This window comes from Phyllobates terribilis, unplaced genomic scaffold (assembly GCF_046119375.1).
Source record: "Phyllobates terribilis strain yellow unplaced genomic scaffold, ASM4611937v1 Scaffold_1__5_contigs__length_1240528914, whole genome shotgun sequence".
In the NCBI taxonomy this organism is placed as follows: Eukaryota; Metazoa; Chordata; class Amphibia; order Anura; family Dendrobatidae; genus Phyllobates; species Phyllobates terribilis.
The window spans coordinates 450,839,866-450,854,629 of NW_027362761.1; the positions used below are offsets into that span (position 1 = coordinate 450,839,866).

The 14,764-nt window shown below is 39.8% G+C and overlaps 1 protein-coding gene across 2 annotated transcripts in view; it reads left to right on the forward strand.

Moving 5' to 3' along the window:
• Window positions 1-14,764, forward strand: part of SKIC3 (SKI3 subunit of superkiller complex) — a 194,906-nt gene that overhangs the window by 45,557 nt on the left and 134,585 nt on the right. For both annotated transcript variants that reach the window (XM_073678321.1, XM_073678329.1), the window contains exons 12-16: window positions 2,537-2,623; window positions 4,885-4,988; window positions 6,630-6,756; window positions 11,487-11,666; window positions 13,498-13,622. In XM_073678321.1, the coding sequence (XP_073534422.1) occupies window positions 2,537-2,623; window positions 4,885-4,988; window positions 6,630-6,756; window positions 11,487-11,666; window positions 13,498-13,622 (623 nt within the window). The remainder of the gene's footprint in view (window positions 1-2,536; window positions 2,624-4,884; window positions 4,989-6,629; window positions 6,757-11,486; window positions 11,667-13,497; window positions 13,623-14,764) is intronic.

The following is a 14,764-nucleotide window of genomic DNA, read 5'->3' on the forward strand; positions in this document are numbered from 1 at the left end:
TGCTCAAAAGTTTACATTCCCGGGCAGAATTTTTCCTTTCTTGGCCTTGTTTCAAAGAATATGAATGATAACAAAGAAACTTTTTCTCGACTCATGGTTATTGGTTGGGTGAAGCCATTTATTGTCAAACTGCTGTGTTTTCTCTTTTTAAATCTTAATGACAACCAAAAACATCCAAATGACTCTGATCAAAAGTTCACATACCCCAGTTCTTAATACCGTGTATTGCCCCCTCTAACATCAATGTCAGCTTGAAGTCTTTTGTGGTAGTTGTGGATGAAGTTCTTTAATTTTTCAGATGGTAAAGCTGCCCATTCTTCTTGGCAAAAACCTCCAGTTCCTGTAAATTCCCGGGCTGTCTAGCATGAACTGCGCGCTTGAGATCTCCCCAGAGTGGCTTAATGATATTGAGGTCAGGAGACTAAAATGGCCACTCCAGAACCTTCACTTTGTTCTGTTGTAGCCAATGACAGGTCGACTTGGCCTTGTGTTTTATATCGTTGTTATTTTGGAATGTCCAAGTACCTCCATGCGCAGCTTCCGGAGGTACTTGCCTCCAGTATTTTCTGATAACGTGCTACATTCATCTTTCCGTCAACTTTTACCAAGTTTCCTGTACCTTTGTAGCTCACACATCCCTAAAACATCAGCGATCCACCTTCGTGCTTTACTGTAGGAATGGTGTTCCTATCTTCATAGGCCTTGTTGACCTCTCTCCAAATGTAACTTTTATGGTTGTGGCCAAAAAGTTCAATTTTGGTCTCATCACTCCAAATTACCTTGTTTCAGAAGTTTTGAGGCTTGTCTCTGTGCTGTTTGGCTGGATACTTTATGGCATTTGCGCAGTAATGGCTTTCTTCTGGCGACTCGACCATGCAGCCCATTTTTCTTCAAGTGCCTCCTTATTGTGCATCTTGAAACAGCCACACCACTAGTTTTCAGAGAGTCCTGAATTTCAGCTGATGTTATTTGTGGGTTTTCCTTTGCATCCCGAACAATTTTCCTGGCAGTTGTGTACGAAATTTTTGTTGGTCTACCTCACCTTGGTTTGGTTTTTACAGAGCCCCTGATTTTCCATTTGTTAATCACAGTTTGAACTCTGCTGACTGGCATTATCAATTCCTTGGATATCTTTTTGTATCCCTTCCCTGTGTTATACAGTTCAACTACCTTTTCCTGTAGATCCTTTGACAGTTCTTTTGCTTTCCCCATGACTCATAATCCAGAAACGTCAGTGGCTGGATGAAAGATGCAAGAGTCTGTCTGGATCCCAGAAACTCACTCTACTTTTATGCACACACACTGATTACAAGCTAACAAGTCACAGGTGAGGATGTTACCTTTAGTAGTCCTTCAAACCCATTTGTGTCAAATTCTGTGCATGTTATCAGGCCAAAATCTCCAGGGTATGTGAACTTTTTTCTTAACAATCATATTCTCTGAAACAAGGCCAAGAAAGGAAAAATTCAGCCGAGGTATGTTAACTTTTGAGCACAACTGTATGTATATATATGTATGTATATATTTGTGGGGGGTTTTATATATTTTTTTAAGCATAAGGTTTTTTTTTTTTTAAATGAAACTGGACAAGCACTTTACCAGATTTGCCACTTTTGTATAGGAAAAGATTAAAGTTTGCAAGGATAGGAATATCACATTAATATTGTGTGCGATCCATTTACTCCAAATTGAATGAAGATCACTTTAGGCTTGTTAGCTATCATCAGGCATAGTCATACCATCGTCCGATTTTCACCCTGAAAAAAGTACATGATTACATATAGTTTCCTAAGATAAAGATGGCAGCTTGTCCATAAAAATCGGATGCTACATGTATGATCCATTTATTTATTTTGTGCACTCATAGACTTGAATGGGCGAGTCTCATCTGATACCCGTATGGGACTAGTGCACGCTGCGATTTTTTTTTCATACAGACAGTCAGTCCATGAAGAATAAGTCTGACAACTTAATCTCTCTCTTACACCCTTGTTTTGGATTATAAACCATAACCAAAGACAGATCAGGCACATCCTCATACATCCAGATTGGATGCAAGTTACCAATGGCTGTGAATACAATCAGAACATTATGCATTATCATTAGTCAGCACAAGCAGCGTGTGACCGTAAATCTGTAATTAGATGGTCAAACGACTTGAATCAGTTTTGGTCTATGTACGTTATTATGAGGACAATTGCAAGCGAATCAAATGCTGGTCCATCACTCTGTCTTGTAGCAGAATGGAGACGGGGAGTTCTGGGGTATCCAGCCACATTCCCCAAAGTCTTTCTTATTTATGCATAGCATTTTTTTGGTGGGGAGGTGGTAAATGCCAGGTTGTCCACTACTTTTATTTTAATGACCTATCCATTGGATAGGTCATCAATATAAGATCAGCTAGGAGTCCTACACCCAGCACACCCATTGATTAGTTAATGATGGGTGATCAATATAAAAGCAGTGACAACCCTTATAAATACTGTAGGAAGTTCTGTTTATGTTTCTAGGCAATAACTCCGTAATATTTTTACAGATCTCCAATATAGATGATGATCCGGTTCTTATTGCCCTGAAAGGCCAAGTGTATTTAAAGAAGGGATCTTTAGAAGAAGCATCTAAGGTATGTATACGTCCAAACGGATTCCATATGTGGACTGATAATATTTAAAGAGTAACTAAACGTTTACTGCCAGTAACGTCAGAGATGGCAACTCCTATCAGAACCACTGGTGGTATAGACACGTTCACCATAAACCAGAAGAGATGATTCCTGCACAGTCCTTTCTATGGCTGCAGCAATATTTAGTTTAGCAGCATGATTGACTCATTTTGTAATGTTATGTTGGGTTCTGGAGACAAAACGAGAAAAATGGAAAGCTATTTTTCATTTTAGAATAGACTTCATCTCTACCATCTTGATCTGTCTAGTTGAAAAAGTTTGAGAAGTCCTGACAAAAACATCTCCTGACAGAATATCGCAAAAAGTCATATTTTTTCAAGGCTGATCTTTTTGACTCACTCATCTCGGGATATGTCAAGCAACTTGCTGTTCATATGTTCAGGCATTAGAACATTTTTTTAAAAACGCATGCTTCCAAACTCGCCGTGTGCATTCTTCTGTTTTTTTTCCACCTGGAAGATGCTCAATAATTTATGATAGAAGTCAATGGGAAGGCTAATAAGACATCTGGAAGATGCCTGAGGGACTTTTTTTTTAGCATTCTTGCTTCAAAAACACTGGCGTTTTCTTCACTGTTTTATGGATTTAAAAAAAAGTCCAAAAAACGCTGATAAAAACACTCAGGTAAATCACCAGTTGAAAAAAACATTGAAAAAGTTCTCAGGAAACAACCAATAAATGCTCAAAAATGCTTCATATTTACACAAACCCAGAGCAAAGGAGCAATTCCAAAAGCGTTTTTTTTGCTTAGCATATTTTTTACCTCTGGAAGAAGACGCAGTGTGACCATACCCTAAAGTTGTTTTCTGGGGCTTTTAATTCGGGACCCAGGTAAACAAGGATGAGAAGCCACATTTGAATTGAAATGTGCATGGTTTTGCTGTGCACTGTCTCCTTTATTCTGGTATGGACACCCACTAATAATACATTAATGACCTATTCTAAAGATGGACCATCATTTAACAGCTGTAGAAAACCTTTTAAAATATCTAATATGATACTACATTGATGCTGCTACTTCTCATTCATAGGCCACATGCACAAATTGAATTTTTTATATCAGTATTTGTAAGCCAAAATTAGGAGTGGCACAATCAGAGAGAAAGTATAATAGAAACACGCCTCCACTTCTGTATCTATCACCCACTCCTGGTTTTGGCTTACAAATACTGATCTAAAAAACTCACTAATTACTCAATGTGTGCACATGGCCATACAGTTCTGTTTTTGATGGCAATCCGCTTATTGTCAATCCCAGAGTGATCATTATAATTTCTGACCAACTCCTGACAGCGCCTCTGCATTGCAGCTATGCAGGAGTGCTGCAAGCAGGACAAGGTGGAGACTGATGGCTCAGGGTGCATTGTATTTTCAGGCTCCCATAGAGGAGAAGTGGGATTTTACTGACAATAATAGGGGTGATCCATTACTATTATATTGATGATTTGGGTCATCGATATCAGATTGTTGGTGGTCCAATACCCTGCACATCTGCCAAACTGCTGTTGCCTGCTTTGGTGCTCTTACACATTGCACTTATACCAACTTATGCTCCGGCTCATTTTTTGGTTTTGCTGTAGTTTCTTGTACCTTGTGCAAACAGGGGCTTGGCACACCTTTCTGCACTAGGTATTTCAGCTACACAGCTTCCCATGGACAGGTGGATGAACAGTTGGCCCCTGTCCTGCTCAGCCCTTATGCACATTGAGGTCGGCTGACGCAAGGTGAGGTTTTAATACTAGAGACAGGATAGGACCATCTTGACTGGATACACCTTGTCACTTTGGGATGGCTTTTACTCTTTTTGATCAAAATAATGTTAACTGAGTACCCTGTTATTCACATTTACTTATTTACTTATTATAGAGTATATGCTCCTTTTGTTTTTTTCTTGGGTTTTGTCTGTGAAATAGCCACGGTGTGAATGTGCTCTTACGCATTGCACATATACCAGCTTATGCTCCGGCTCATTTCTTTGGTTTTGCGGCTTTGGTGAGGGCTTGATGTAAACAGTGCATGGAGCAGAACAGCACAGCTCTGATACATGTGTGGTGGCTGCTCCCTGGTACTGCAGATCAGTTGAATCTTTTTTTGTTCCTGATACTATTTTTATTCAGATTTTGAATAGATTGGACAATGTATAATTTAGCCCCATCACATATGTAGATTCTGTGTTTTAATCAATTTCCCTGTTCTATTAGGTCTGTAGAAAACTTCAAAAGACGCATCATGAACTTGCAGAAACATATTTTTTGGAGGGCCAGCTCCATTACGCTCAAAAGAACTACATCGAGGCTGATAAAAGGTAATCTGATATACTGTGATCGTGGCAAGAGAGCAGAGGCACTACAGTTCCTGTCTACTTCCTCTGCGAAGGGGCTATTTTCACATTTCATTTCCCAGGGGGAGCATTGAACGTCTTATAAGTCTGTGCCGACGTGACACTCTCCACAAGGAAAGCTTTTCTCCTCAGACCCTCCAGTCAAATGCCTCTCACCCAGCCAAATCAGTGCTTTGCCTTGATTAGGGGCAGAACCCTGAAACACCTTTCTGCAAATAGAGGTTCTTGATAGGATATAAAGCCAAAGTCTTGTGGCCAAGGCCTTTAACCCATTTATGACCTTTTTTTTTTTACATTTTATTGCAATGTTACGGTGGCCAAAAAACATAATTCTGGCTTTTTGATTTTTCTCTCATTACACTGCTTACTGATCGGATTAATTTATTTTATATTTTAATAGATGGGACATTTCTGAATATAGTGATACAAATATGTGTAATTTTATTGTTTTACTTTTAATGGGGCAAATGTGATGTGAACTTTTGTTGTTGTTTTTTTTTTTTTTTTCATATTCTTAAACTTTTTTTTTCTCACTTTTTACCTACTGCATTAGTCCCCTTAGGAGATTTAGAGCTGCGATCATCCGATTGCTTGTGCTATACATAGCAGTGCATCAGAAGACAGATCAGGCACAGGGGTCGTCAGCAAACCCCCAGCTGTCATGATAACCCTTCAGCGCCCCGCGATCACAGGGATGTATGACGGACGGGATGTAGGGTGCCGATGGACGGGATGTATGATGCGCTTCCAGCTGGAGCATGTTGAATTACTCTGTCAGTGATTGACAGCGGGATTTAGCTGCTCATCAAAGGCAGGGACACGACCTTTGACGTAAATATACGTGAAGGCGTTAAAAGCAATCTGTCAGCAAGTTTTCACCCTCCAAACTATTTATATGCACATGTAGCTCTCTTAAAGCCAATACCTTTACATGGCCAGTTCGTTCCTTTATTACTGAGAAATCAGCATTTGAATTGATATGCAAATGAGGCTGAACAGCTATTGTAGATTTGAAGCCTAAATCACTCCAGCTCTATTCCCTGCCCATCGCCGCCTCCTCCTGCTTGACTGACAGCTTCATTGCCTGAAGTTACACAACATAAAAGGTATCAGTCAAGCAGGAGAAGGCAGCCCTGAGAGGGGGATAGAGCTGGAGTGACAGAGGCTTCAGATCTCCAATAGCTCTTCGCCTCATTTGCATATCAATTAAAATACTGATTTCTCAGTAACAGAGGAACGGACTGACCATGTAAAGGTATTGTTGGACTTGCCTGTGTAATAGATACATGCATATATAAATAGTTTTGGATGTGAAATCCTGTTGACAGATTCCCTTTAAAAGGTTAACATTGACTTTTAGGATTGTTACTTCCAAAAGATGGCCCTACAGACCCAGCTCTCTTCCTCTCTGGAGTGGCTGCTTACATGTGTGATCCTGGCAAGTCAATGAATTACACGTTTTCTAGTGGTACATACTGAAAATTGTATAATCATTAGGACATACCTTATAATTTACAATTTCAAGAGGCCGTTCCACTATAATTTGTCTTTAGTGATATGTCCCAAACAGACAGATACATGCCCCTGACATTCTTTTCATTTCAGTTTTCATCATGCCATTGAGAAGAATCCAGAGGTTGCAAACTACTATTTCTGCCTTGGATTAATTTATTGGTTTATGAGCGAAGAAACCAGACGAGATAAAACTAAGGCCGTGACCCAGTTTTTAAAGGTATTACCTTATATTCATGTCTTTTATTGTAGGATTCTTGGTTTATATGTAGCACCCTGATGCCTGGCACACTCTGGGCACATAACCCTTCTGGTGTCCTTGTACTGTATTAGTGCACTGATTAAATCAGCCGTCGTGTGGGGAAAGATGTGGACATGTGAGCCCGCATCACAGTCAGAGACACAGCATATGATGTAAATATGTGTCATGGGCGGCACGGTGGCTCAGTGGTTAGCACTGCAGCCTTGCAGCTCTGGGGTCCTGGGTTCAAATCCCACCAAGGACGACATGTGCAAGGAGTTTGTATGTTCTCCCCGTGTTTGTGTGGGTTTCCTCCGGGTTCTCTGTTTTCCTCCAAAAGACATACTAATATGGAATCTAGATTGTGAGCCCCAATGGGGACAGCGATGATAATGTATGTAAAGCGCTGCAGAATATGTTGGTGCTATATAAAAAAAAAGATTATTATAATTATTATATGTCATGAAGGGGATAATGTCCATATGAATGTATTCCACGTGTGCTTAGGAACAGATCCTGCCTCATTACAGCATAAAAACCACATACAAGTGAATTTTGTACTGACTCCTAAAATATAAGACATAAAAGTTCTGCAGTTTTTGTTTTACCTTGATGGTTATTTATTATTTGTCCTTCAGGTCACATGACTATTTTTAACTTTATATATAAACAGCATTAAAAGACATGAAAGAGCAGACAACTGTGCTTCACTTAATAGCTGAGGGTCTGACTGCAAGGCCCCCGCTGATCCTGAGAACAGCGCTCTGCAGATTATTTTCTGAATGAAGTGAAAGTAGCTTGCACACCTCCGTTCCATTCATTTGCTATGTGACTGTTGGAAAAAAGCAGCCCTATCAACAATGAATGGGGCGGAGGTGTGCAAGCTTGTCATTAGCTCCATTCAGACAGTGCTCTGAGAACAGGATCGGTGGGGCGCCAGCGGTTATAGTCCAGCAATCAGCAGTTATCCCTCAATCTTATTGGGACAACTCCTATATTCATTTTACATTGCTGTCATCATTGATCACTTACATATGCGTGATCCTTTTGTGCTTTGAAAAGTCCACCGACATGAGAGGAGGCTGATGTCTAGTAAGATCCAAAGGTGCATAACATGAATACTGTGCCACTAAAAATATAATTTTATATAAAGTCCACGTTAGTAAAAAAAAAAAAAATCTTTTGCAAATATTGTCCCAGATTGGCAGCAAGTTTTTGTATTTTTTCTTCGGAATTAACCCTATACATTGTGAAGGGTAAAATCTACAGTAAGAATCTGCACCACAAGTCAGTTTACAATTTTTCTTTTTTGCAGTTTATGAAGGAGATTTATTAAACGGAATCTGTCTGTAGGTTTTTGTAATCTGAGGGCAGCATGAGGTAGGGGCAGATACACTGATTTCAGTGATGTGTCACTTATTAGGCTGTGCTGTTGTTTCAATGCAATAAATGTTTTATCACTAGAAGATTATCACTGCCCGGAAAACAGCTTGAGTGCATCCTGGTCCAGCTCTGCCCCCACCAGTGATTAGTCAGTAGCCCATGTACACAAAAAGCTGTGGTGTGGGCGGGGTTAGCTTTCTGAGCTCTGCTACATCTAAAATCTCTGATTGTATCAAAACTGCTGCATTCCGTAAACAAAGTGCTACATTGCTGGAATCAGGGTCTCTTTTTTTTACATTATGCTGCTCTCAGATGAGGTAGCAAGAACCTGGTGACAGATTCCCTTTAAAATCCATTCATTTTACTACTACTGTAATGTGCTGTGGATCCTATGCCCACAAACAGGGCTGTGGAGTCAGTAAGCCAAACCTTCGACTCCGACTCCTCAATTTCCATGACACTGACTCCCTCATGTTTAAGTGATAAATTTACGGTAGTACACATTTTTCTCAGCTAAAAGTCCAGACCCTTAGATCAGGAATAGGACAGACATTTATAGGACATTTCATAACTTTCCCAAATTCTTATGAAAAAATATTCCCAACAAACTGCATTGAACTACTGTACCCAATTTATTATATGTTTTAGGAGTCGGAGTCGGTCCATTTTATACTGACTCCAACTCCGACTCCACCAAAATAGGCACCGACTCCACAGCCCTGCCCACAAATCTGGACCCCCATCACCACAGGAAGTAATGGCACAACCTAGCAATATGTCATTACTTCTTGTATTGACAAAACCCCTTTACAAATTTCTGACACTTTTTTTGCCCTGGACCTCAGTCTATTAGCACAGCCAGAGACGAAAGCTCCGCAGTGATAACTCGTATTCCGGTAACATGTCCCCTATAAGAAAGAAATTGAAAAATGTGATTATATTGATTACTATAATAGATTGGTAGGTTGGACAGATGTGACTGATCTCTGTACAGCACTGAGATATGTTGGCACTATATAAGTAACAGGAAATTGAAATCTAAAAAAATAAACCAATTTATATATACATAGTATGACTATATTGTGTTGTCTATTGATTAAGGAACCCTTTGAACCAGACTTCTGCTGTAATTGAGATTTAAGTCCCCAAATGAACAAATCTATAAATATTTTGATCACACGTGGCATAACTGGAACGTTTTTGCTGCATATTTGGTGTAAAATACTCAGCGTTTTACCCTACCAGCAAAATGACTGAGATTTCTGGAATCTCATGCACCTGTTGCTTTTTATTTCCACACGTTTTTTTAACCATCAATGCTTTTTTTTTTAAATCTGCAACATGTCAGTTCTTCGTTTTTGCTGTGTTCTTTTCTGTATCTAAAGCCTCTTTTTTTGACAGTAAAAACGCTGCATTCAAAACGCCCGTTTTGCGCCATTTTTGACACTTTTTTTGCTGCATTTTTGGGTGTGGATTACGTGTGCTTTCTCTACAGTAGGTGTTTAATTAAGTTAGTTTTATTCACCAAAATTGTTTTCAAAACGCCGTGAAACGTTTGTTGCAGCTGCTTTTTCACTTTCTGATTACTTTCTATGGGTGAAAAAACACTGCAGTTGTCAAATTCACAATATTTCAACCAAGACCAACAAAATGGTGCAACTAAAGTCTCATAATTTTTTTTTTACTTGATATGAAAAATGAGAATAAAAAGGAGAGTAACTCAATGGAGTATATATATATAGGATACAGGATATAGGATATTACAATTTAGCTGGTAATGTATGGCTCTCAGTGCCTATTGTAATGATCACAATGAAAACACTGCCACTCTGCAACCAGGTCTTCTCTTCATCACATCATGTAAGTGCTTTTAACTTATACCTTACTTTGCATTTTTGATTGTGATCTACACAATAGTAACTGAGAGCCATACATTATCAGCTAAATTGTAATATCCTATATCCTGGGGCCCTCCATTGAGTTACTCTGATTTTTATTTTTATTTTATGTATTTTTCAAACCAATTAAGTAAAAAAAAACAGTTAATGCGACTTTAGTTTCACCATTTTGTTGGTCTTGGTTGGAATATTGTGCATTCAGGTTCAGTAACGGCATTTATTACAAATACACTCTGATTATTGTTGATCCTAACGTCTCAAATTTGGTCAGGAAAAAAAAACAACCGTGTACATGAGATTTCTGACATGTCATAGCTTTTGCTGTTACTATAAAAAGCAGCTTTTGATTTGCATTAAAAAAAAATGCAGCAAAAAACGCTGCATGTGAACATAGCCTTATTCACCCATTCAAATGACTGAAGGAAAAAAAAAACCGCTAGTGAAAAAAACACATCAAAACGTGTTTTTCCTGCCGACACTTTGGTTTCTGGTGCAGAAAAATCTGCTGCAATTACACCACTTGTGACCATACCCTAATAAATAATAATAAATAGATCTCTTAGGCCTGTTGAGGCAGATGTTCTTACTTTGAAAAAAATCCATGTCAGAATGGCTGTGTAATCCTTCTTTAAGGTTTCAATGACTGATATTAATATAAGCAATTCATAAATCTAGCTTTATCTTATTGGTAATGTATGTTCCCTGTGTGTAGTAAAATACGTACCGGCTACCGTCTTTTGCTGTATTCGGCGCCGATCCAGTTGTCTTCGGCACCACGTGACCGGAGTTGTAGCTGGCCAGATTGCTCCAGTGTTTGTTGGGTAGAACAGAAGTCACTTCGCAGTGCAAGTGGCTCTCATAGACTTACAATAAGGTCACGGCCCCACTATCAGTATTTGATCAGTATTCTGTCAGTATTTTTTCTCAGGAGTGGGAGCCAAATCCAGGAACAATCAGAGAAAAGGTATAATAGAAACAAGTGACCAATTCTGCACTTATCACCCACTCCTGGTTTTGGCTCCCACTCCTGAGGAAAAGTACTGACCGAATACTGATAGTGGGGCCGTGTCCTAATAGAGAGAGTGACCGATAGCACTGACTTCCGGCCAGTCAGAGATGCCTTCACGAGGGACCGGAGCAGCAACGGAACAAATAGAAGATAACAACCAGTATGTATTTTACTCCACATCGGGAAAATACATTACTGGTACCACTCTGGTGGGGAAATATAAAAAATACCCCAGAGTGGTACCTTACAGTAAGTCAGACCCTAATGATGGATGGGGTTTGATCTGGTGACAGATCTGCTTTTGATCACTTTTCTATGAAAAGTGTAAATATAAATGTATGTAAGTCCAATCCTAAAAATCCTAGCACAATTTTCTGTCTTTTTTTTATATTCCTTATTCATTTTGCTCTCATGTGCAGGCTGCCAAACTGGACCCCTACATGCCAAAAGTGTTCTGTTATTTGGGTCATTACTATCGAGAAGTAGCCGGCGACCAGACCAGGGCTCGTGGTTGCTATAAGAAAGCGTTTGACCTGGATGACAATGATGGAGAATCAGGAGCAGAAGCGGTGGATCTAAGTATGGAGCTGAATGACATGGTAATCTAGCATTTTCTGAATATGATGACAAGGGTTTCTTGCACTGCTAGACCTTTTACATTTAGCATTGTTAGCAAAAACTGCACAGAAAAAAATAATAATAAAAAGAAAAATTAAAGTAAATAAAAAATTAAATTTATCCAATTCTTTTCCCTCCTACTAGACCAGGGGTGGGAAACATTTTTTCTGCCAATGTCCATTTGGATATCTATACAATCCTTCGTGGGCCCTACAAAATTATCAACTTGAAAATGACCCTACTATATTTGGTCAAACATTTAATTAATTCACCCCTAATGTGATGCCTGGAACTGCTTCTCTTAGGTGCCACTGTGATGTTTCTACTCGTAACTGCTTTTTTAGATTTGTGCCAGTCTGGAGTGCAGGTGACTCTTTGTGATAAGTTTTGTAAATAACTCGCAGCAGTAAGTTGTTCCGAACAAAAATGTATATTATACTGCAGGTCTCATCACAGTGGGAAATTCATCACTGCTCACTTTACATTTATAGAACTGAAGCAGTGGGAGATCTGTAGTATATCAGATGGGAGACACGAGACTGCTGTATATACATCACGTAGTAGACACCGAGACTGCTGTAGATACATCATATAGGAGACACTGAGACCGCTGTATATAAATCACATCAGAGACACCGACACTGCTATATACAATCACATAGGAGACACCGAGACTGCTGTATATACATCACATAAGAGACACCGAGACTGCTGTATATACATCACATAGGAGACACCGAGACTGCTGGATATGCAGCACATAGTAGACTCATAAACTGCTGTATATACATCACGTAGGGGACACAGAGAGAACTGTATACATCATAGGAGACAGTGAGACTGCTGTATATACATCACATAGGAGACATCGGTGCTGGAGTATATACATCACATAGGATACACTGAGGCTGGCGTGTATACATCACAAGAGACATGGGGAATGCAGTATATACATCAAAGGAGACATGGTCTTCTAAATATACATCACAGGAGACATGGGTCTGCAGCATATACAACACAGGAGATATGGGGCTGCGGTATAGACGTCACAGGAGACATGGGACTGCAGCATATGCATCACAGGAGATATGGGGCTGCGGTATAGACGTCACAGGAGACATGGGACTGCAGCATATGCATCACAGGAGATATGGGGCTGCGGTATAGACATCACAGGAGACATGGAGCTCCAGTATAGACATATCAGGAGAAATGGGGCTGCGGTATATACATCACAGGAGACATGGAGCTCCGGTATAGACATATCAGGAGAAATGGGGCTGCGGTATATACATCACAGGAGACATGGAGCTCCGGTATAGACATATCAGGAGAAATGGGGCTGCGGTATATACATCACAGGAGACATGGGGCTACAGTATATACATCATAGGAGACATGGGGCTGCCGCTGTAATTTTGTTTTTTGTTTTTTCTTTTTTTTTGTGGGACAGGAGCTTGTAGTGCACTAACTCTGCCCACAAAGTATGCTAACGCTGGCACCTGCCAGTGTTAGTACGTAATCTTTCTTTGCACACATCGCAGCGTTCAGTAGCAAACGCTGCATGCTCGTAAAGCAAGGAGAAATTAAAGGGCCAGCAGCCATCAAAATGTAGCTGCCAGACTGAGCACTGTGGTCCCAAGGATTCTGCCCGGGGGCCGGAGAAAATTCATCGCGGGCCGTACACGGTCCCAGGGCCTCAGTTTCCCCACTGCTGTATTAGAATGTTGTCCCCAAAGAGTCCTAATCCGTAGTAACCTGAGCTAAAGCATTGCTTGCATCTTCATTATCATGAATTGATTTCTTTTCTAGGACACGGCATTAGCCATTTTGTCAAGTGTAACAGAAAGAGCAAGCGCAGGAACAGCAAAGTGGGCATGGCTGCGGAGAGGCCTGTTCTACCTAAGAGTCGGCCAGCACTCCAAGGCAGTGTCTGAGTAAGTGAGCTGGGCCTGCCATCCCACAGTTTATTCCTCAGAATAGCGGCTATAAATGTGGTGATATTACTTAAAGAAATACGTTATTATAGAAATAACACTTTATCTGTCTTCTGCTAGTCGTGAGATTAGTGGACATTGCCAGATCTCTTTGTTGGGAATTTGTTTATGCAATCAATGTATGATAAAAATTAATATCAGTATATTGACATCTTTGCCTCCCCAGGACATGCTAGCACAACTTGGGGAGGGTGCGGGTGTATGGACCAGGCTCCTTACATAGTTGCTGCTGACTGTATTATACGGGCGTCACCTTCCTCTAACAGCAGCGATCGGTGCTGTTTAACCTCTTAAATATCACTGTCAATCAATGATAGTAGCATCTTCATCTTTTGCATCAGCCCATTGTTCTCTCTTTGTATTTTTTAAAATGTGAAAAATGACTATACACATATATATATATATATATATATATATATATATATATATATATATATATATATATATATATATATATATATATATAGTACTGACCAAAAGTTTGGACACACCTTCTCATTTAAAGGTTTTTCTGTATTTTCATGACTATGAAAATTGTACATTCACACTGAAGGCATCAAAACTATGAATTAACACATGTGGAATTATATACTTAACAAAAAGTGTGAAACAACTGAAAATATGTCTTAGATTCTAGGTTCTTCAAAGTAGCCACCTTTTGCTTTGATGACTGCTTTGCACACTCTTGGCATTCTCTTGATGAGCTTCAAGAGGTAGTCACCGGAAATGGTTTTCACTTCACAGGTGTGCCCTGTCAGGTTTAATAAGTGGGATTTCTTGCCTTATAAATGGGGTTGGGACCATCAGTTGTGTTGTGCAGAAGTCTGGTGGATACACAGCTGATAGTCCTACTGAATAGACTGTTAGAATTTGTATTATGGCAAGAAAAACGCAGCTAAGTAAAGAAAAACGAGTGGCCATCATTACTTTAAGAAATGAAGGTCAGTCAGTCCAAATAATTGGGCAAACTTTGAAAATGTCCCCAAGTGCAGTTGCAAAAACCATCAAGCGCTACAAAGAAACTAGCTCACATGAGGACCGCCCCAGGACAGGAAGACCAAGAGTCACCTCTGCTTCTGAGG